A 25,227-nucleotide genomic window follows, 5' to 3' on the forward strand; every position below is an offset into this window, starting at 1 on the left:
TCATGGTACGTTTGCCGTTTACTTAAAAAGGTCATGTGGAGGCCAACTGGACAACATTGTGCCAGAAAACCAGTATTAATTTTCTTTTTAAAGTCTCGTTAGAGAGGTGTCCCACAGCCATTACGCATGATGCACCGCTGCAGAAATTTACACATGGCACCTACAGTTACTGTAAATAAGAGTATATCATGATGATGTGAAACAAAACCAGAAATAAGTAACTGTCACGGTTTCGATGGCGGCGAAGGAGCAGGATCCAGACAGGAGTCAGGAGTAACTTAAAGAGTTTATTACAAGAAATACAAATCACAGCTGTGCTGGAAAAAATAATAGAAAATGCACTAGACGATAACAAAACTAAACTCTACAAAAACTCGGGAGGAAGCCTGGAACATGAAAAACTTGAGAAAAGACGAGGTTTAGACGACGGGGATGACGGCGAGGATCTGACAAAAACTGAGAAGACAACAGGAGATCAAATGCTGTGGAGAGAATGATTAGGGATCTGAAACACCTGAGGAGACTTAACAGGGCAGATGGGGGAACTGAGGGAAACAGGAAATGACAATGAAAACTCATAGGAAACTAAATAGACTAGGAAACTAGGAACTAGGAAACCAGGATACAAAACAAAACCAGAAAAACACAAAAACGACAAGGATCATGACAATTAACTAACATACTGAGGAAGCTCCATGATATTATCTGCTTTGCTTTAAGGTAATTCATGTGGCCTCTTTTTCCATTTAATTGCTGTTTTTATTGCCATAGAAATGTGTATAAAAAAAAAAAAGAATGCGTGAGGTGGGCACATTCAACTCATATTCTTTCTTTATAAATCTAATTTGTGAGCAGGACAGAGGCATACCTGTGTTTTTTTATGTGTACGCATCTTTTATGCACCTGGCCTCCTATGACTGACAGCATATTCCAGTGGAGTAAGTTGTTCTGGGAATTTTTTTTTGCCTGTGTGGACTTAAAGAATTTAATCGTGGTGGGCATCTTCAATTAGAGCGAAACCTTCATCTTGACGTTTTTCCCTTTTTACACAACCTAACTCATTATCCGCTCCCTGCTGCAATCCTTCCTCTTTACAAATGACTTCTTCCTTTCTTTTCTTTTCTGTTGTGATCATTTGTCTTCATATTTGTTCTTTCCTTCATATTCTTTTTTTTTTCCAAGATTATTTTTCTCCTGCTGACTTCTGCTCTGCTTGAGTGTCCCTCTAATAACTACATTTATGTGTGTGGTGATTTCTGTTACTAATTGACTTCGACAGGGCTGTAATAGCGCATTTCTTTTCATTCTCTCGAGTCTCACAGCTGCTTATTCATTTCAATGTGTCTAACCACAGCTAATTTCTGCTTTTTGATGTCACAGTCTTGATATCCACAATTTGAGTTTCTGTACCTATCGCTGTTGCTCTTTGTTTTCCTTCATCCTTCAATCACATCATCTGTGCACTGAAGTAAACAAGCTTTATGGAGCTTTGATCCCATCTTGTTTATTCTTACTCATGAGGCATGACTTTATTAGAGGAAGTCCCATGTAAACATAAACGCACTGAAACTCACTGCTTCTGCAACAGGTTAAACACGAGCATTGCATCTTGCTATATTTACAATAAACAATTTACCTTCACACCTCGAAGACACTTCTCATTGATTGGGTGAGAAATGCTGAAGAAAATATAGACTTGGGTCACAAGGGGCTGTCATCACAGTCAGGGTCGATATAACCTGTCAAGAAGATTCTTTTTTTTATCCCTCTTTTAGAAAAAGGCGTTATATTAATTGCCAGATGCTTCTGCAGTCGCTTGTATCAGCAACATTAAAACACTCCAAATTAATCCTACTTGTAAGTTGGCTTAAACAGCTTTGGGCGATCTTAAGCATTTTTTTCCTCAAAACGAATGACCATATTTGTAAAAAAAACAGTGGAAATACCAGCTTTTTCAACGCATTGCAGTCTGCCACAATATCTGGCCTAAACACTTGGAAAAATACTCTCACTGGGAGCAGCTGTTTGATTCACAAATGCAAAGCAGAGATCATACTGTCAAACAAAACAAAAAGACTGTCAGTGTGTGTTTCTGCCTTACTTTACAAAAATATAAACATTTGTCACTGCTGGAAACATCCCCAGTGTTGTTCTGGCAGCTTTTAAAGCCACTTGTCGAAAATGAATATCAATTCGGAGATTTTCATTGTAATTACTCCACTATGATGCCATTTGTCTTCTGTTTGACTTTCAGACATACGCATTTTACCAACTTTTAGGCAGACACTTTCCCCATTTATCTCGGGGAAAAAAAACATGTCCCAAAATGTGATCATGAATATTTGTATTCCACTTTTACTGCTCATGAGACTGGGTGGTCTGACATTTCATGGGCGAATGCAACATGTGGTCTGATATACCAGTGAGATGTGCTGGTTGTGCTCTGTGTTTTTATTTGACTACTGCAAATAAAAGAGCTTTTATGCTGAAATCAACTTAAATCGAAAAGATGCATAAATGTGGCACGCTGAATTGACTTTTCAGATGCTACCCCCTCTAGTTGCTGTATAATTAAGTGAACGTGAAAGGAAAAATTTACTCTGCCTGCTTACACTACAATTAAGATCGCAACCTGCATTAAAAATTTCTTATTTCTGAATGTTGGTTGGTTTTGTCAATGAATCTATCTGTTCATGTTTTCTGAATGGGTTCAGGTTTGAATTTCGTCACCTGGACAAGGTTACTGCGGAGCCATTAGTATTTGTCCTATGTGGACACTCTTGGGGACCAAAGATGCTTTTAACACAAATGGCCTCGATGAAACTGCACATGTTTGGCATTGTGGGAACTTAATTGTACCTAATGTAAACTACGAGGACATGTATTTAATAAACTGTAGATTTTCGACTGATATGGTATTTGAATTTGAACCATAGTAATTTGAATATAGCCAAATCCTCTTACTTTATGTTGTTTATGTGTTATTTGATTTATTTACACCTTTTACATAAAGAAGGTGTGAAAGAAATGCCACAAGAGATGAAATATGAATGTGCATAACTTGTTGTTTGATAGAGATGAAGGTGGGCTAGCTATGGCAGTGGGGATAATCACAAATAATGGAAAGAAGTATGATAAATGACAAAAACACACACTAACCAGTTAAACTGAAAAGGCTTTCAGAAGAGCCCGAATGTCTGTCGATAAGTCAGTTAGCAGTAATGCTGCTCTGTGTTCTGTTACTGTGGGAGGACAGAAAACGTGGACTATGAAATTGCAGTATAACATCTATTTTTACCAAGCTAATGGGGCTGTATTCACTTTCATTTATATGTCTGTTATCCACACTTCACTGGATGATACACAGGGAAATATAATTGGAGAAAAATATATATTGTTCTGTTATATTTAAAGGGAAGCTTGTTGCAACATTGCCCTTCTTTCAAATCTTACGAGGCTGTAGCGCATTGTCATCCCTGAACAATGTTCTGTTGAGGATTTTAGAAATATCAAGGGAGGAGCAGACTGGGCAAGTAAAACACAGGCCTCATGCTGGATGAAAGTTCAATGCTATTGATTCACCTGTAAGTCATTCTGGCAAGGCTAATGAACTGTTGCCCACTGAAACGCACACACAGGTTTAAGTCATCTGTTGTGATCGAAAGTGGAACTGGTTCCCCTTACGGCTATTCAACTAAACGATTTAAAAAAAGGTAGAGTTTGAATCTTAGAGACACACCAAGTTCCAGACTGTTCCACAAGAGATGTCAGAAATACAGCTCAAGCTAGAAAAAAGATGGTGGGCCTTTTTTTCAAGTTGAGCTTTATAGCTCAAGCAAATTAATCCTGATCCAAAAAAATTGTGTTTGCCAGAGGTCAGATTTAATTAAGGATGGGGACATGGAATTTACCAAGTTATGCTGTATACAGAGTTATCAAACCCTTTGAAGTTGTTCACATTTTCTTTATTCATTCAGGCTCATCTTCAGAGGAAGTTTATCACTATACTTATTGATTAACACAAAATCACAAAGTAAAAATAGGTTTTTGAGTGTTGTGTTTTTACACAGAATTTGGAAAATGATTCAGACACTTTGTTACTCTTCTAATTAAGGCCTTAAGCTTCACAACATGATATGTGCAAACTCAGAATCCAAACTCTATGAGCAGACAAAACCAAGCTGCTGAGGCAAAGAAAGAGGAAGAAAAAGGTTAAACAAAATAACTAATAGGAATTATATTTTGAAAAATTATATATATTTTCATATGAAAAAACACACCTGATGCCAAAAACCAGCTGAAGAACCAACAACCACGAGAAACCAGTTTGATTGTTTAATTTGACTTAAAAGGGAATTTGTACATTCTTCCCATACATATGCTACCAGCAGGTTGTTCTCACCTCTTCAATGAAGTAATTATAAGTAATTATAAGTTGTTTACTTACCGCAAAGTCCTCATTAGCAGGATAGGGGTGGGACAGATGGTGCAGGTAGGTACAGTGCTTTGAATCACAACACAGCAGTTTGAGACCACGACGTAGGAAAAGTTGGTTAATTAAGATTAGACACAAAAACTAGTTTTACTGACTTAATCAAAACCACCAAGTCATGAACTGAGGATAATTGACTATGAAATTAATTGAAAAGAACCTATCAATTTTGGGTATTTTGGCATTTCTGACACTGTGCTACACTCTACAGTTTCAGGGCAAAGTCGGTGCAACACAACCGAGACACACTAGGTGAAAATATCAGTCACCAACATTGGTTGATGCTATCCAATTTGCTGATAGGCACAACAGCCTCCATCGATATACTCTGCAAAAGGTTTTAAAATAACTTTTTTTTTTTTTTAACCTTGTTATAATTTTATAATTATTATCATAGAACATACAATCAATCAAAGTTGTTTGTAATAATAAAAAGATAAATCTTCTGCAACTTATACAACTGCTTCCTGTCACACAAGTTTTCGAGTTCTACAGGAGAAGCATTGACCATTTCTTATGATGCATGAAGTCCAAATGATGACTTTCAACAGTGGGGTTTTTCTGCAATTTTTCAAATCTTATCGTTGCTGTTTCGAGCAGTCAAAAAACTGTGATTCTTCAGGGACTACTTTTATGCAGTCCTACCACACAGGAGTAGGTGCTGGCGACAGATACTGAGTGAGAAAGGGATAGTCCTGAGGGGGTTTAGTTGAAGTGCTCCAAATTTGAAACAGAAACTTTGTCAATTTTTGATGAAACTGTGTTGAACAGTGTGTGTTAGGTCTCTCGTGTCAGAGGAGCATGCTGCCTTTTATAGCCCTGTTGTTAATTTGCATTACAAATTTTAAAAACAACTATGAATCTGAGAAATGACAGAGCAATTGATTTAACTAACAGTGCTTATTGTGCAACAGCGTGTTGCTGGTTGTGGAGTGATGGACTCCGTTTAACCAGGTTTGACAAAGCATGTCATTTACATTTGAAATTGCAGTGAACACATAGCGACAGCAGGATACTGGCAGAGTGGGGAGCATGCAAAAGGAGGATAGCAGCCTCCACTGCGAAATGTAAGAATATCAGACAAAGCATACATAAAAAGTAAGTACACCCCTTCGCAGTGTCACATATAAAAGCATATAGCTTGAAATACTCCTCTCAATAATACAGGTCCTACAGTGTGCAACAAAAGGCAGGACATTTTCAATTCTGAGAATTAAATTTTTATAATCATTCATTTATTTCAAGTGTATTAATAACTCAGTTCTACTCAGAATAAAGGATGCCAGTGCTGGACATTTTTGCAGGAATATATTTAAATTCATAGGAGTCTCTTGTCTCTTGTGAATGAATTTTGGGACGTTTCCATGCAAGCATATTACTCTTCTTTCAAGCCTCTGGACACTGCGAGTCAGTATTTTGGAATATTCTCAGGGATCCACGGTGCTCTTCTTTAGACCATTTCCACTTGTGTATCACCACATGGTGATACACGCTCTCCAACCTCAATGCTTCATTGGAGGTAAATCAAACCTCCAACTGCTTTACATCTTCTTGCTCTGAAGTGTTTGAGAAGCTACCGAAGTCAGTGTATTTTAGACTCATGGTGGCTGTTCTTCCTGCTAGCTAATTCGTTCAGATTAGACTTTCTGGTGCTTACTGCTCTTTAGGACTTTAAAACATCGCTCGTGTGATCAATTTTGTGAGTGGTTTTCACAATGTGGCGTAAGAACACAACATTAAGGCCTTTATAAGTATACAGCATAATAATTTGCCTGCTTCCTGAAGCAAAACCCATTTATTTACGGTATAATCTTTCATGTCTTTCTCAAAATAGCATATTTAGCTGTTCTGGAAAACATTTGACTTGATAGCAGTGGCAGATGTGGCCCTGGAACAAAATGAAATTATGTGTACAGAACAGCAGGACCATAGAGCAAACTCTATCATTGCTCATCAGTGTTTTCTTAGCAAATTATGCTTGGGAGGACCATCGTCTTTAATTGGTTCAAATTTAGAGTACAATATCCACACATATTTGTAGATGTCCTGCAGTTAGACTCATAATAGTAAACAGCTGTGTTGAAACTGAAATACTGGCTGATTTACCAAGCTACCAGAGATAACCTGTGTTTGTTTACGTGAACAAAAGAATCTGCCTGTGATTCACCATTTTTTTGTCCACCTCAGTTCATCGCTCCTTTTTACTGTCTTCCAGTTGCCCCGTTCCCCGTCAAGGATAATGGAACGGCTGTGGTTGTCTTTGCTGTTGCTGGCAGCGGCATGCCGGGGACAGCAGTGTCCAAAACGTTGCATGTGCCAGAGCCTTTCTCCATCGCTCGCTATCCTCTGCTCCAAGACAGGCTTGCTCTTTGTTCCCGCTGCCATTGATCGACGCACTGTGGAGCTCCGGCTTCAAGAGAACTTCATCACAGGTACCATCCCTGCTAGTCAGCCTGTCTTTATTCTGATATACTGATGAGATTCGAATTACACATGCATAACCTTTTTGTAACCGCAGGTGTTTTGGTTGTTTTCACTGAAAGAAATTCAGCGGCATGTTGATAATTGGCAGCATATTTATCTTATCTCAGAATGCTTGGTGGAGCATTTTGTTAACAGTGAATATGAATGTTGAGCTCCAGTCACACATCTCCTTATTGTTTTCCCCAAAAAGGTTTTTCTCATGAGACTTGGTGTTCCTATTTAAACTTAAATACTTCAAATAAATATTTATATTATTATTTCTGAATTGGTCACACCCCAACAATTCTAATTCATGATTCATTTCCTTTGTAACAAATAGTTATTTTGGCTACTTTTAACATAACTTATTTTTAAGAACTGGTGTTGCGTGATCATTTTATTTTAATCTGGATCACCATTAGATCTCCATTCCACAGTTCATAAAAACAAAAGACATGCAAACTCAAAACTAAGGACTGCGTCTCTGGAGTTAAGAACCATAATCTGATCCTTTGCAGAAATTACTCTGCAGACTTGTCTATGTTTTTTTATGTTTATATGATCTAAAACATCCTCATCATATTATACATTTTCGTCTCCTTTTATAGAACCAGTTACTGTTTATCTCTTTTAAAGACTTACATGAAAACATGATGATATTTTTAGATTACCCGAATGCAAAGTATTAAAAAGTTCTACTAAAGTTCAGATATTAGTGTAACTTAATTCTATTATGTCATTTTGGACTAAATCAGATTGCTAAATTTCATTCTCTGACTGTTGGAGGCTAATGGTAACTGGCATGGACTTTCTGAATGTTTTTTACATGACAGTTTTATTGGTACAACAGTTACATGTAGACATTTCCATGGAGAAAAGAGGGATTCACCCCTCATAAATATTATACACTGAAAACATTATTGTATAGTTTAAAATATGTTCTAAATGCAAACCATAGCATTTGTAAGTTTTAAAATAATTCTACCCCTCTCTCCTTTTAAATTTTTCAGTTGTTTGATTAACTTCCTGCCATCTCCAGACACATTTATATTTTGCACAAAAGTTTTTGGAACAATGTTGTTTCACATTGTGTTTGATGTTCAGTAAGTTGCTTTTCTTTCTCCCACTCAGTGAAAACATTTATGTTTAACCAGATAATATTGCTATGTTGGCATAGGGCATGTAGCTCTATTTTGTGACAGAAAAGCACTAACAGGACACTGGGGAGCGCTTTATCTCAGTGTCTCATCAAAAAAGCTGCATCAAGGGCTGCATTTTGAATGGGCTCCTGAGAGTTCCAATGGAAATCTCACAGAACAGAGTTTAAATGTTGCCACAAACAGGAGAGGGCAGTCAAACGATAAAATTCCAATGTGACATAGGCTCCAATACTTAGCTAGCTAAATAGAGGATGTGAGAGGGTGCCTAATCTATGGAATTATTGTGTGAAAGTCAGAATCTGCAAAAGTGAAGGGAAATCGCATCCAGAAATAGGATTAAGACAAAAGTTCAACAACGAGCTAGCAACCCGAACTGTAATCAAAGCACAGGATCAATCAGTAACATTCAGTCAGTGTGCTCCTCCAATAAGGCTTCTCTGTCTTTGTTAAGATATTTTTAACTGAGATCGTATGGGCACAAATGGGGAAAGGCAGGTGCAGCCAAAACTGCTCCTCTTCATTTTTTTTTGGTCTTTGGTTACCAGGGTGATGAATTCGGCCCTCATGATCATTTGCCTGGAAAGCAAAAATATTAACGACATCGGTGCCTCCTTGAAAAGTTCAGAAAATTTCAGTCCCAAGCACTCAGAGCAGCTGTATTAAAAAAAAAAAAAAAAGGCAAAATTGCTCTGAAAAAAATTGGGGCAGCTATTTTTCTCTAGCCTTCAGCATGCAGCCACAACTGAAAATTGACAGAGCCTAAATATACATACGTATATTAAATTAAGAATTTGGGCAGTTTATTAGTTTCTGGTTTATTAGAAACGCCAGATGCGTATTCACGAGAGAGAAAGTTAACTAAGAAGTTTTCATACCAGAATATTTACACTTTTAATTAACTACCCCAGCATGAATGTTATAGTCAGCCCACTATCCTCTGAAGAATATTTAAACGATTAAAGGACTAATTTGTCAGAGTGATTTTGAAAAGCTGGTCTCTGCATTTACCTCCAGTTGACCTGATTACTGTAACAGTGTAATTACTGGTCTGCCAAAAAGATTGATCAGAACGCTGTTCCTCGGGTCCTCACTTAGACCAGAAAATTGGATCATATCACTCCAGTCCTAAGGTCTCCACATTGGCCTCCTGTCTATTAAAAAGATGATTTTAAAATACTGCTTATGGTGTATAAAGTTTTAAATGGTTTGGGCGAAATTACACTTCAGGTACTTTCCTGAACCTTCAAGACTTTTCAGGTCTACAGGAACAGGTTTGCTTTCTGTCCCCACAGTTAGAACCAAACATGGAGAAGCTGCTTTGAGTTTTTATGCACCGCATATATGGAACAAGCTCCCAGATGACTGCAGGTCAACTCATACTTCTATTAAATGTCAATTTTCCTGTTTACCACTACATTAATTAACTGATATTTTTGAACTGAATGACTTACACTGAGGGCACGGTGGTGTGATGGTTAGCACCGTCACCTCACAGCGAGAGGGTTCCAGGTTCAACTCCCTGCTGGGGCCTTTCTGTGTGGAGTTTGCATGCTCTCCCAGTGTATGTGTTCCAGCTTCCTCTCACTGTCCAAAAACATGCATGTTAGGTTAATTGGTGTCTCTAAAATTGTCCCTAGGAGTGAGTATGAGCATGTGTGGTCATTTGTCTCTGTGTGGCCCTGTGATGGACTGGCGACCTGTCCAGGGTGTACCCAGCCTCTCGCCCAATGACCTCTGGGATAGGCTCCAGCACCCCCACGACTCGACCAACTCCAGTAAAAAAATGGATGGATTGATGGACTGTGTTGTACCTCTCTCTCTGTTTTTTTTGATGACTGCAAATTTTGTTCTTTAATGCTTATATGTTTTATGTAAACCATTTCAAACTGACTTGCTTTGTTATTGTTATTGATTTGTGTTGTATGTATTAATATGCCTCACCAATGGTAAAAGCTTTTTTTTTATTAATGATAATATACAGGTTATATCTCTGACATTAAGAGAAGAAGGTCCTGAAAGAAAGCAAACTAAATGTGTTGCTATTACAGTAATTATCAGACAACTGGATGTATAATTATGTTTCATCTCTATACAGTAACGATGAGAAACTCATGTTTGCTAAGGATTGAGCCAAGTTGGATCATTAAAAGTAAACATACAGATTTAATTGTGGGAGGTGCAGTTACATTAAGTTACCCATGCTGCTGCATTCCACTGCCAGTGTGAGAACAGCACGGTCTGCAACGTGGGGTGAAAGTATCATCTCAGTGGGTTTATCTCACAGCCAGTGAGATGAATGAACTGTCAACTGGCACCGTAATCAGAGGAGGATTGAGGTAAAAAAACTAAAGGAAAAAAATAAGAAAAATAGCCATTTTTAAACGCTGTGTTTTAAGAGTGGGCTGTCCAATCCTCATCTCAATAACAGAGCATGTTTTCACTTTTCATCTTCTTCCTCTGTCTTATATCTGAATTTGTAACTAAATTGTAAGTAGCAGATATACAGTATATATGTACATATATCTACTATCTCTGAGATTTATACTACAAATATATATAAATATCTATACATATTCATAAGCGTTAAAAGCTGAAGCTACAGAACATTTGATACCGGATTCATTTGATACGTCCTCTGGGTGATGCATCTGGCTCTGTTGCAGTGAGCCTCATCAGAAATGAGGTCTCCATGGAAGGGTGGCTGTCAAGAAGCCATTCTTAAGAAAGGGAAACAGGGAGAGAACTGGACTGAAAATCAGTAGCAACAGGTCCTACAGGGGGATGAATATCCCATGATCCCATATCTCAACAGTATTGAAGCAGTGTGGGATCATCTTGACAGATAACAAAACAAAAGGCAGCCAACATTGAAAGAAAAGCATTGGAATATTCTTCTAGAAACCTCGAGAACTATTCCTGAAGACTACCTAAAGTAATTACAGGAAAGCTCGCTTAAGAGGGTTCAGGCTGTATTGCAGAAAAAATATGTTCAACCAATTATTAACTTTCAAGCTTGTTTGAATTGCACAAACTCATTTTTTGCCTTGTATGAAGTATTTTTATTCTTGTTTGCATATGTTTCAATAAATACGAGCACTTTCTTCCCATTTGCCTGGCAATGAAAAAAAAATGCTTTGCTTAAGTACTGTATGTGTTAAATTTGTACTTTTATCGGTGTATATCATATCTTGGGCTTTGATGTTGAATTCATAATTTGTGTTTCTTCTGCTTGCTCCCAGCTGTCAGGAGGAAAGACTTTGCCAACATGACCAGTTTGTTACATTTGACGCTGTCAAGAAACACCATCAGTCAAATCCTTCCGTCAGCGTTCAGTGACTTGCGGCGACTGAGAGCTCTCCACCTAGACTCTAACAGATTAACTGTGGTCAAGGTGAGATTGATAGATTAAATTAATAATGGCAAAGGGGAATTAATAGTAAATTGGATTTTACCACAGAGGCACATGACAAAACTTAGTATAGTAGATGCACTTGAGAGATTATCATCATCGTAAAGTACTCACAGTTTCTTATTGCCTGTTTACCTTATAAACCATCAGGACGACCACTTCAAAGGTCTGACCAACCTTCGCCATCTGATCCTGGCCAATAACCAGCTTCACTCCATATCTCCCCATGCCTTTGATGACTTCTTGTCCACACTGGAAGATCTAGACCTCAGTTACAACAACCTGGCCCAGGTGCCCTGGGACACAATCGGGCGTCTGACCAATGTCAATACCCTCAATATGGATCATAACCTCATAGAGAATGTTCCCCAGGGAGTATTCACCAATTTGCACAAACTAGCCAGGTAAGGACATAGAAATGAGAAGATGAATTGTTAAGAGAATGGGGGAAAGTATTTTTGCGCCTCTCCCGTAAGATGTGTTTAATTTGTTTATTTTCTCCTCTTGCTCATTCCTCGCACTCTCCCTCTTGACTGTCCTTTATCAGGCTGGACATGACATCCAACAAGCTGAAGAAAATTCCCCCAGACCCTTTGTTCCTGAGAATCCCAGTATACGCTAAGTCGAAAGGCTCCCCACTCTCCTCGCTTGTGTTGAGCTTTGGTGGTAACCCACTTCACTGTAACTGTGAACTTCTCTGGTTGAGGAGACTTACCAGAGAAGATGACCTCGAGACGTGTGCCTCTCCTTCTGACCTCAGTGCCAAGTACTTCTGGACAATACCTGAAGAGGTTTGAGTTTCTTAATTGTGCCCTTATTATAAGTATTAATATGACTATTACAGGAAAACATTTAATATAAGTATAAGTTGTTGTTTTTTTCCCTGTTTTGGCCTTTAGGAGTTTATTTGTGACCCGCCAGTTCTGACCCGTAAGTCACCTCATACTGTTGCTATGGAAGGCCAGCCTGCCAGTCTGAAATGCAAAGCGAATGGTGACCCAGAGCCTGAAGTCCACTGGATCAGCCCTGAAGGACGACTTATATCTAATGGCTCCAGGTATATACATGGTGAACAACAGAATGCTCCTTTTCTCTCTGTATCTATAGATTTTATAGGAGGTCAAGTATTGTTTGAGCAACATGACTTGCCCACTAAAAGCACCGCTTTAAATTCAGTGATGTTAGCTCACTGACAGAAAAAGAGACATTGTTTAAATTCTCTTCCTCGCAGCTCCAGCTCTGTGCATGTAACAGTGGGTCTCTGAGTCAAATGCACAATCCTACTTTTGTCTTTGCTGTAGAAAAAGGGTGTAGGCATTTGAACTTGTGTGGGCCAATTCTGAAATTGGATTTGATGAAAGTTGTTGAGGTCAAACTCTTTTCACCCATACTGTAAAACCTTTTCACATTTTTTCATCTAGTAAGCTAGTTGGCTCACTTCTCCTGTGATTTCAGCTATGGAGTTCCAATTCCAACACCTGCTATAAAAGCATTGATGATATTTGGAAACATAATGCCATAATTAGTTCTCTTTATAGACTGGACAGTTATGTTTGCATCGTTAATTATTAAGTCAGAACAGCCTCGTTTAAGGATATTGGTCCATTTACTGGTCCAGTTTGAGTTATCTCTGAGAGGTATGCGGATAAAACATACAACCAGTTAAATTACCATCACATAGATTTTTAACAAAACGCAGGTGGAGGCTGATGGCAGAAGTTTGCATTAACAAGGTGCTGGAGACAGCAGAAGAACACATTTTACAAAACATATTATTGAGGTGAATACTTATTAGCACTGGCTGGACTGTGAGTGACAGAAGAAAGCTTGTGTGATTGAGAAGTGGAAGCAAATGTGTATTTTTCCATTTCTTCATTTAAATGAATGTGGGGCATTTAAGTGATGACTAGGCTCTGTTTATCTGAAATTCAGATTCTTTAAATTCAAGCTGCAGTCCACCAATGAAAATGATAATTATATTCTCTATAAGAGACAGGAAATGTGACATATAGGCCTTTTTATTTAAAAAATACCTGTTTTTACATGAGTTTGGGGTTTTCACATACCTGTAAATCTAGTTTTAGCTCACTGGAAAAAAACAACGACAAAAAAACCTTTTGGAAAAATGACTTCAGGTGTAAGATATTCAGAAACTCATTCTGTAGTGTTGATGTGTTACCAGAGAGAACAGGAGACTTCCCATTTTGTTTGAATCAGACATGTTCTCGGTTTTTCCGGGTGATGGTGAACTACAGCTGGCACTGCAATCTGCCATAGAGCACAAAGAAGAAAAATAGGAAGGTGGCTGTTGGTGTGACACGCTGTTACAGCGCTTCAATGGAGTTTTCAGCATTATTATGTGAACAGAGATGATTTATTTCTTAAACCAGCATTTGTGTGTACAGAATTCATTTGGTTTTCCTACACGTGTGTCGGTGTGAATTAGGTCTTGGAAGAAAATGAACAAGTAGAGAGAGATTGAAATTGAGAATGATTAAACAACTGCTATAATTTCTTGTTCAGAGCTCCCTATATTTTATCCTGACTTTCAGCATTCATCTGACTTATCAGTTTTTCTTTAAACTATCTCTGTAACAACATTGTTGACAGTGCTCTAGTGTAGTATCTGAGCACTGCAGGCAGTAGCAGGGGTTTGAATGTCAAATCCAAAATTGACTGCCTTCAGCTGGTAACGCACTGATTTTTTTTTTTATCTGCAAAGTCTTTGCTGACTTGAAAGAAGTTCATTTAAGAATAATGAAAATATTCAATAATGCAATTATATTTAAAATGTAGCGCAGCAATGTCTGTCTGCCTGCAAAACCTTCAGTCATTGTTCCATCAAGTTTATTTGTACAGCACAATTCGTACACAAGGTAATTCAAAGTGCTTATCATCACAATTAAACTATAGTGCCAACCAAAAATGTATGTAAATTGTTGCAAAAAAAAAAAAGACATGAAAGGCATAACTTCTTGTTATCTCAATTTGAATTTGTTTTAGAACATTAGTTTTCCCCAATGGAAGCCTGGAGATCAATGTCACGTCCCTGAAAGATTCCGGAAACTTCACTTGCATCGCCTCCAACGCAGCAGGTGAATCCACGGGGAGGGTGGAGCTAGTTGTCACAGCAGTGCCTCATCTGGCAAACAGCACAAGTCGCAGCCGAGATCCGTCATCTGATCCCGCTCCCTCTGACATCCTGACCTCCTCCAAGGTTGCCCTGCCTAACAACGAGACAAGAGGGGCAGACAGGAGGGTCTCATTGGTGGAGCTGACAGGAAACTCTGCCCTCATTAGGTGGAGCAGTCAAACCCCTACATCTGGAGTCAGGATGTTCCAGGTCCAATACAACAGCTCTGGTGATGACACACTGGTTTACAGGTCTGTCTGTTTGCACTTGCAGTTTAAGCTTTTTTCTGTCTGTGTGTTTTAATTCCTTGTCGTGTTTTTCTATGATTGCTCTCATGAATTTTCTTCAAGCACGATAGTAAAAGGCATTTGAGTGTTTAGTGTTTCTTGCACGTGGGGTGATTGGTGTGTGCAGTTGTGCTTAAGTTATCTTGGAGACATCAGCCACTTTTATGAGGATGAGTGCAGATGATAGTTGGTACAAGAGGAGATTTGTGCCCCGCAGACATAAAAGTCTAATCAACTGAAATGATGAAGAAATCTGTAGTGGACCAAATCTGATTGAGCAGAGTCTGTTGACAATGTCTGCATTCCTGCCTCTGCTTTGCTTCTTTGTATTGTGGGTATTCTTTGCTCTGTGGCCTCTTTGCCAGCTTTTATATAACAGTTTGAGGAATAGGACACTTTTCCACATTTTGCGAGGCGTGACTCAAAGGTGGCCATCGGTTACCTCCATCCTTATTTTGTCACATTTAATTCTGACAATTTAACTACACTGTATGGCTTTGCACCAGTAAATTAGTCATTTACTGGCAACGGCGTCACTGGTAATATACAATGTTTTTAATAGTGTCTAATTGTAGTTTGACATGAACAATATTATTGCAAATTAATCTTAAGTTTTTTCCTCTGAATTTACAATAGTTTTACAATAGTGAATAGTTTAGTCTATAAACTGAAGTAGATTTGACAGTATGTGAGATATAGAGTAGTAAGCCAGCGACAGTTCTCTTGATTTTGATTCATGAAAAATAAGTGTCACAAAAGCACATACTTATGAATGAAGAATTCCTTAATGAATCAGTAATACAGTAGGAATACATTTACTCACGTTTTTTAATCGTACATTGTAAAGTACCACCAATGCCCATGATGGGCTAACGTGAGCAAGAGTCACCCTTTAAAATAATAAGTTGGTTTTTGAAACCTCACCTTAATTGATTTGAAAATGAGAAACTATTATTTCCTTATATTATATTCACATTTATTCACATCCTCTTCCTTTTCCCCTTCTTCGCCCCTTTCTTCTTATAAGTATTACAGATTAAGTGTGCCTTGTGGGAGTTGTGGGAGAAAAATCACACTTAACTACTTGCAAGTGTTGAAGTTAAGTTATTTTCTTAACCTTTGTTCTGAGGGAGAATCTTCCAGATTCTCTCTTTGTGTGGAAGCTAAGGTGCTGGCAACCATTTTGCTTAGATATCTCTCAGGAAACCTGGGGAACCCGTCTTTATTTCAAATTGGCAAGTTCTCATGGCAACAAGTTAGAGTATTCTTCTAAATCTTATCATATGTGACAAGAAACCTTGAAACTATCACACAAGTACTGTGAATTATATTTATTTATTTATTTTTTTTATTTTTCTGTAGTGCAAATTAAATAACCAGAGACATTGGATACATCTTATGTGATTACAGAAGTAAATCAAATTTGTCTGCGCTATACTGCAACATAGTCTGCATAGCCAACTTGGTTTTCCTCTTAATCAATAAACCCAAATTGTCTGGAGAAAATCATTTCTTCAAAAAATAACTGTTTGCAAACATATTGTTAAAGGAAACAATTTCCCATTATTTGTAAAAAGTCAGCACTTGTGAAACATGGGGAATTGTGCCACGGTGGAGACGTGATTGTGGTGTTACCTTTCAGCGGTGGAGTACATATATGTATTCAGATAGTTTAGTGAGCTGCGAGAGACAAGCAGCCTCTTACAATTCCAAACATGAGAAGCGTTGTCCAGTGAAGCATCTGTCCATCTGCAACTGGCCGGTCAATGCTGGAGGCTGTTAGCGGATTCACAGGTACACAGTTGTTAGTAGTCAGATGTGTGTGTGTGTGTGTGTGTGAAACCACATTTGTGCGTGTGACTGGGAATCTTATTACGAGCTTCACTTGTTCAAAATCCCCATCCAGACTTTTACTAGACAATCACAAGAGAGTGGTCATGTTGTGGTGACTGTTGCTGTATAGGATGGAGAGTGGAAGGACAGATGTGGACAGATGCATTGTAGTATATTCTCCAGCCATGGCTGCAAGAGAGGAAATTAAGATCCTCTCAGAAACAAAAAGCCTAGAAAACATGTCTCTCTCTAACTCTGAGAAACCACTTGGTCATATTGAGGGTAAATATATGAGATACCCTCATCAGTGCTAACATGCCTTGTGACAGCTGTCTGGATGGAAGCTGGTCTGACATCATCTGAAGTAGCTTCGTGGTTATCAGGTTCCACTTCTTTGTTTCGCTTATCTGACTCATGAATGGCACATAAACTAAATCCCCATCCTCAGTGACCTCAAAGACACACCTTTAAAGCTGCTGGCAGCACAACATTTTTAATTTAAAAGAAAATACCGCTCACCACCAAACAGTAGTTGTGTTCTTATGTTGCCATGGCAATAAGCTATTATAAATAAACATCTTTGTCTTTGTGCTTGTGTCAATAGTAGCAGTGAAAACATTTGAGAATAAACTTGAACATTACCCACCATACTTTGCATTAGATAGGCTTAATTTGAACTCTTGAAAGTAAACTGTTTTTCACTAATTATGTGAAGCTGCCAGCAGAAATCTTTTTTTTAAAAATCAGTCAAAAAAAAGAATTATCTCCAGAAAAGTCAGTCCTCACGTTCGTTTTTTTTTTTCCCCCAACACCACTTCAACTTTCTATTTTTGCAAGAGAGTAATGAAAAAGAACACACAGAGCTATTTGGTTAGGAGATGCAGGCACACCTCCAACTCTGAAGACAACATACTCAACTGCACGGTACCCTCTGTCGAGGCTGTCCGCATCATGTGGAGCGAGATATCCCATTGTTGTCGCAGTTATTTTTGACTCTTAGGTTTATTAACATACTGTGCATGTTGGCTGTGCTATAGTTGCTTTGCAGTTGAATCTGTGGCAAAGCAGCTATGTCTGTCGTGGTAGTCAACCACACTTTTGAACCGCTGTAACAGTTACAATGTTCTACCTTGAAGGCTGGATCTCAGCAAAAAAAAAAAAAAGAAGACAATTTTGGGAGGTTTTTCACATAAGCATTACTATTATAATGCAGGTCATCCACAATACTCTTAAGAAGCGAAAGCTTGTGAGAGGAGACATGTGGATTGCAACACCGCACATGTAAGAATATTACAAATCCAGGTAATCTTTACTTTTAAATAGGTTAAAGATGTCATTACGTGAGTGTTTGATCCACCAAACAACCAAATAATGTGTTTATGTCACAGATGACAAGTATTGTAATCTATGCCCCTTTATATGAAAGCATTTCATTAATCACTCATTCTCATTAGAGTATTACACATAATTATTCTTATGAATAATATATTATTACTGCAATAATTACATTTGTTGTTAATGTTTAGAGTTTAAAAAGGGAAAAAAAAATGTTTGACTGAGATCATAGCTGAGTCATGAGGCTCACACCGTACATGATCACATGGTGTTCTGAGATTAACATCCATTAGCAAGCGTCAACATTGCTCCGGCTCAGTTCTGAGAGATAAATAAATAAACTCACGAAAAAGCTCTGAGTGTGTGTATATGTGCACAGTCCCTCTTCTCTATCTTTCTTTGGTCAATATCCATTAAGAGGGGTGAGGCGCATCGCCATGAAGAGAGGAGAGGTGGGGGAGGAGAATCGAGGGTGAGGTTACACGAGGTTGAAGCCTACAGCTGACAGGAAATAAGGAGAGAAAGCAACACTGATCCGGCAAGAAGACGCCATTTGAGCTCAATGTGTACTTTTTGCTTTGTGGTATTTATTTTCTATTTTTTGTTAAGCAGCCATTTTATTAACACTGAATTATACCACAGTGGTTGAAGCTTGAAAAAATACAAAAAAAAAAAAAATTACTAATAGAGAAAGGACCAAAGCGCTAACTTTTGTTCAAAGGAAAGTGAAAAGATTGAGACCTTCCTCATGCACATTGCATCAGAGGGGTCTCCCCTGGGTGATAAGTAACAGACAGACATGGCTCTCGGGTTGCTTTATTTGAGCAGCGGATGAGGAGGAAATTATATTCTGTTTTGGAGAACAATAAACATCCTCTCCACAGCATGCTGGCAGGACAGAGGAGCAGCTGCAGTGAGAGGCTCATCCCTCTGCGCTGCAGGACTGAGAGGTTCAGGAGGTCCTTTGTCCCCACAGCCATAAGGCTTTTTAACAGTGACTGCTGACATGTTCTTCTCAAAATTTATCTGTTTAGTTATTTATTATCATTATTATTAGTTTTGTTTGTTTTTTGTTTTTGTTTTTTTGTTAGTATTGTTTTTGTTGTCTAATATATAATCATTGTAAACATTAAAAAAAAAGAGCTACTTGACTAATTGGAATTCCCCCCACTGGGGGGTGAATAAATTATTTTTCTATTCTATTCTATTTGAGATATGGTTTTGACTCATGAATTTGAAGACTGAGTGTAAAAAAATCATTACTAAATGAATCCAACATAAGCATTCATATGACTGTATTTTACAATCTAAAATAATTGGTTTTTGTGTTCCACCTTTATCAAGTAGGCAGCTTCCATTAGAATAACTGCCACTTCAGAAAGACTCATTTTTTTCTGAAATCTTCTGTGGAGACCAGAAAATAAAGAGGTCTCTCTTTGATGGTTTAAACCCCCATGATTACACACAATCAATAGCAACAAGTTTGTGTGAGTTTGTGCATCGGGGTGTATTTACAAGTAAACCTTTAACATGATTTAATCCGTCTCTAAAACATGCTCTTTAAGATTGCTTGATTAGCCTAATCAGTGCCGCTCAAAGTGTAGATGATTGAAAAAGTAAATGAATGAATGAAGAAATTAAGGAATGAATGATTGAATGAAGGGATGCATGCCATTTGTGGCTCTTCTTTCACGGGATTGTAAGATGCTTTTATATTAAACATGCAGTTCACAGGTTACATAGTCTTTAAGAAAAATGACTTAACAGAAAACAAATTCATGAATAAATCTTTTTTTTTATTCATCTTGTCTTTAGGTGTTAATGCATGTACAATCATGTGTGCTATTTAAAGGAAGACCAGCTTACAGTGGCCCTTGTTTCTTCTTTCGAAGGCAATAGACACTCTATCCCAGTGATTTTAATGTAAGTGCCATTAGACTTGTTTCAGGAGAAAACAGTGTAATGCATTGTGTACAGGCTTCAAACTTGGAGCTAATTGTGAAAAGCAATGGCTGTAACTCTGGCCATGTTTAAGAACAGGGCACGATGGCATCTTACATTGCGGGACATGTATTAAACATGCGTGACCACATAAACTGGTTACTTTAGGTTGGAATGATTATATATGCTTTAGGCTTTACTTACATCTTTTCTTCACATCTCCAGGAGAAAGGGGAAAAAAGAACACTTTTAATGGATACTTAACATCCTGTATTTTCATCCTATGTGGCTGCTATACTTGGAACATGCGCAGTTATCCAAGGTCTGCAGAATTACCATTGAAATGCTGACCTGGCCACCTAATTGACATGCCTCAGCGGACTGCAGTGTGTGAAGCCTGACTTTATAATATAGAGATCTGACACTCAGGGGATCCTGTTTCATGATTAAAATTACAGTAGAAATCCATGTGTTATAGATTTTGTCAATATTTGACACTGGTATATCACTTTTCGATGTAATCTAACAGAGATTTCTGTAAACTAATATCTGCATCTGAATCAATGAGTGTTAATATTTTTGGTCTTGGAAGTTTCTGGTTTTCATATTTTTTGTGAGAATAGTGTTTACCAATCGCATTCTGTTTGCATGTAACAATTCCTAATTGAAGCAGAATATATTGATTTAAATACAATGAGGAAAACTGCTGTCTGATGAGGATTTAGCTTTTAACACGATGTCCTGTGCAGAGGCTCCGATTAAAACACACACACACACACACACAAAGAGGCTGCTTTCTCTGGTAAGGACAGCAAAATAATTGTTTACTTTTGTATTAACGTTAATAAATATCTCATATTGAAACGTTATACATCTTTTGCTGCAAATTAAAGAAATAAATGGAAAAGTTTACTTTTTACTCTTCACGCATGGGAGCATTTGACTTTAGGTGCATTCACAGTACATATTTCTTTGATAATAAATGCAAAGCATCATTGTGGATGTTCAAGCCCACACTAACACACACAAACACTTTCTGAAAATATACATCACTTCAATATCTGCTTTTAAACCAGCACTTCTGACTCTTCTCTAAATTCACACCACTTCCTCTGTCTGGATCACGGATGGGTGACTACCTGGCTGAGTGCGTGTGGGATAAGTTTTTCTGAGTATGTGCTTGTGTTTTCATTTGTGTTTGTGTGTGTGTGTGTTCAGGGGGATTTTAAGAGTTGTATTTGAATTGCATTTCCCTCACCAAGCAGGGCAAGAGAGGTGAATGTATAACTTTTTTTATACATTCACCCACACAAACACATGCACACCAACTTTTTTCCTATTCCTATTTCCTATTTTTCTGTGCTTCCTACCACTCATTTCAGGTAAGAAAAGTGAGCTTACGTCATGTAATATGACCAAATGTTAATGTGTGTTTTACACCTCAGTGCAAGAATGAGGACTTGTTCCATTCATTATTTAGGCTCCATCATCAAAACTGTTGTTGCACTGTGATGCAGCGTTATTTTTCTTTTCAGTGAAAACTGGCAAAGGAATTATCATTGCCTTGTTTAGTCCACAAGAATGCCTTCTATTATCTTATGAAAGAAGACAACAGGCGTATGCAGTTTAAAATATTGAAATCACGTTCTTGGTGTGGTATTGATAGTGAACTACATGCTTTATCATAGAGAATGTGTCTGAATATGTCTGTGAACCAGCAGTTTCTGTGTGTGTGTGTGTGTGTTAGAACATCCATCTATGTGGGGACCTGTTTGGGTTTTGCACTTTGGTAGGGCATTTTTTGAAAATGTAGACATTTTGACATTTTACACTTACTGTAAACTAAAATGTATTGCTTTTTGAAGGCTGTTGTAATGGCTGCTTACATACTCACAGAAAGGGGAGTTTGACGTATGGCATTTTAAAGGCCACTGCTGACACACCTAATTTTTATTCCCAGGGCATCAAAGAACTCTGTTTCGGAAGAACGTACCATCATTTGAATACATACACAGTCCTGCGGTGTATTACTGTACATGGTAATATGTGATGCCAGTAGCAACCAGTGCATCATTAACAACTTAAAAAAAGTCCTGATCGGGCAGTAGAAGGTGAAGGAGAGCAGTGAGTTGCAGGACTTTTGCTTTGGGGCATATGTTTGGGCTCCTTGTTTTGTCTTTTAGCTTTTCCTTGGAGCTTGATCAGGTTTTGGCATCAAAACTCGATCTGATTGTACACATGCACTCCTTGGTTGGGGTGAGGAAAATATCATGATTTAACTCAACAAAAACACTCCCACAATATCAATTAATGCTGCATGTTGAAAAAAAAACAAGCTTATAAATACTCAATAAGATGGCAGAGGGTACTAACCAGACCAGATTCACTGAATTTTTGCACTGAAGCTGGTGACTGTGATTAATTCCTACTGATACTGTCACTGTTTTCATCCAAGACATTTTGTGTATCTAGTACTATTGTCACAACAGCTTTTAAAAACTAGCAGTACACTATAAAATGATACCACTACCATCAGTGCTACTATTACCACTATGTTAGATTTATAGTGATGCTGTGTAGATGTTGTCAAACCAGGTTAATGTTCATATACAGTCTAACCACAATGACATGTCTGCCTTATCATAGCATACATATACTCATGCGTGCTCGTGTGAACTTCTGCACACCCACTGGCAACAATGAGCAGTCAGATTGCTGTAGGTCATTGTCATTTAATTGAATGATTCACTGGATATGTACTAATGAGCTTAAGAGCCTAACGACAAATGACTGCCAGCACAGGCACACACACACAAACACACACACACACACACATGCATACACACACAAAGACTATTGCACACACATTCTTGCATTGCTGGCACCTGCTGCATTTGTGCCAACTAAATCAGAGCTAATGAGTCATATCAGAGAAGTTGAGTTCAAAGACATTGAAGACGTGGTCTATTTAGTCATCTCTCTTTTAAATCACCACTGCTGTTCTGTTTCTTCTTTTGCTACCTAAGCATCTTCTGAGTCTACTTCTCCTTTCTTTTGTAGTCCACTCCCTTTTCTGAGATGTTTTTGGCCCGTATAAGTCTGCATATCTGACATAACCTGTCCCCTCTTTCTTTATCTGGATTATTTTCTGACGTAGTTTTGTTTTGTTCTTCTTTTCTCACATCTCAATTTTGTTTTTATTCATCTACCTTACTTGATCTTTCAACTGGCAGTCCTCATTGTATCCCCCTTCCTCCGTCTCTTTCTATCTCTGCTCTCTTTCCTCCGCCTACTGTATGTTTGCGGTTCTCAGCAGAATGCTGTTTTCCAGCCAAGTCATAATCCGCTCGTTTGGTGTCTTGTTGCCATTTTCATCAATGTCCCAAATCGATGCTTAATTATCCTGCAACAACCACCCCTACCCCATGTCTCTCATCCCTTCATGATCCATCTACAACCTATTTCCCGCTCCAGCTCCCACCCACCCTTCAGATCCTCTTGGACAGAGGGAAGGTTAATTAGAAAGACGCATGACACACAACAGTTAGCAAGGGAGAATTAAGGGAGGAGAAGCATAATGAGAGGGAGAAGAAGAGGGATCATAAGAAGAGAGGTGAGGATGAAAGGAGAGAGGCAGCGGGTAAGAGGCAGGAGACTGTGGGGCAGCAGGGGGAGGAGCAGAGCAAAAGAGGAACTTGAGAGGATGAGTAGAATTAAGACGAGGGAATGTTGATGATTAATGGGTATAAGAGGTGAAAGCTGGTGAATTACATCCCATAACATTTGATACAATATGAGCTTTGAAATTGTTTTGTTGAAGGAGTTATCCTGTATAGTGGTGCGGTGGTTTGCGCCGTCGCCTCACATCAGGAGAGTTCCTGGTTTGAATTCCAGCTGGGGCCTGCCTCTCGCCCAATGACAGCTGGAATAGGCTCCAGCCCGCAACCCTGAGTTGGATTATAGAAAATGGTTGAATGGATGGATGGAATTAATTCAAGCATAATGCCCTCTAATTCTAGCTTTTAATACACAGTTTCCTGAGGTCCTAATGAAATGTGTGACATGCTTTAGTCAAAGTACCACCGGGAAACAATATAACAGCTCCTTGTTCCACCATGAATTTCCACCTATTCACATTGACCTGTTTTACAGTAACCCTTAAAGCATAGAATTACCATATGACAAAGTAAACAGTAAGTTGCCTGAGAGCTAACACAGTCAAACATAGCTTAAGAGACCTCAAACTTGCACCCACAAAACTAATTGAGAAATGCTTTCAATTTTATTCTAGAATTCTATTCTTCCACTCACATATCCATAGAAGTTTGGTCACAGACAAGTCATGCATTGAGCTGACGAAGGTTGGTAAAACACCACAACACTAATTATATTGGCCAGCCAGTTTATACTCCAGTCAAAACTTGTCTAGTAAATCCTCTTTCCTCTTATTTCCATTGACACTGGGCTTCACTGTTGGACCCTTCCTCTGAACTTTGATTTTCTTTTTTTTTTTTTTTCGGGAAATCAGAAGTTCCAACTGGAAAACAAATAAGTAGTTACTGTGAGAAGTATGTGAATTAAATAACTACTGATGAGACTTTGCAAAGCAATATCAGCAGCAGATTTATACTTTAAGCTGGGGGTAGATGAGGATGAGGAGACTGGACATCTTTTACTGCAAGCTGTTAGGATAACCCACTTTTCTCTTGCAAATCTGAACCACTAACTGACAGTACAATTTATAATTATTGTTTTGTATCTAAATAGGAAATATACTACATGCATATTATAAACGTGTGTAAAAGAATAGTGTGAAATAACTTTAAAAATTTAGTATTAAAATTGAAAATCATTTGATAACTAGACTGCATTTGTTGACAATGGTTTGATAAGTGTCAGTGCTGTGATGAAGATGTAAAGGGAGGGTTATGTATGACCGGAGTGAGAAAAATGATGTGGCCTCTTAAAAAATTCAGCTGTTAACCTACAAAGTTCCTGTTGTTTATGTGACTAAGACAACAGCTCATTAGAATATGAAGCATTCAACTTTTTCTTTAGTTTCCTGCCACAGTCCAAAGCATGCCCACGCTGGTCATCTGAATTGTAAATTTGTAATTTCCTTTAGTGTAGAAATTCATCTGTATAACTCTCTAATGGGACATGGGTATTTTTCC

General features: G+C 38.2%; 1 protein-coding gene across 1 annotated transcript in view; it reads left to right on the plus strand.

Moving 5' to 3' along the window:
* Positions 1-25,227, plus strand: part of LOC140314388 (leucine-rich repeat and fibronectin type III domain-containing protein 1-like protein) — a 172,101-nt gene that overhangs the window by 89,087 nt on the left and 57,787 nt on the right. The window contains exons 3-8 of the mRNA XM_072392553.1: positions 6,708-6,924; positions 11,355-11,506; positions 11,675-11,928; positions 12,072-12,315; positions 12,424-12,581; positions 14,528-14,908. Of these exons, the coding sequence (XP_072248654.1) occupies positions 6,732-6,924; positions 11,355-11,506; positions 11,675-11,928; positions 12,072-12,315; positions 12,424-12,581; positions 14,528-14,908 (1,382 nt within the window). The 5' untranslated portion in view covers positions 6,708-6,731. The remainder of the gene's footprint in view (positions 1-6,707; positions 6,925-11,354; positions 11,507-11,674; positions 11,929-12,071; positions 12,316-12,423; positions 12,582-14,527; positions 14,909-25,227) is intronic.

This window comes from Leuresthes tenuis, unplaced genomic scaffold (assembly GCF_036924035.1).
Source record: "Leuresthes tenuis unplaced genomic scaffold, fLeuTen1.0.hap1 SCAF_9, whole genome shotgun sequence".
NCBI classification, from domain to species: Eukaryota; Metazoa; Chordata; class Actinopteri; order Atheriniformes; family Atherinopsidae; genus Leuresthes; species Leuresthes tenuis.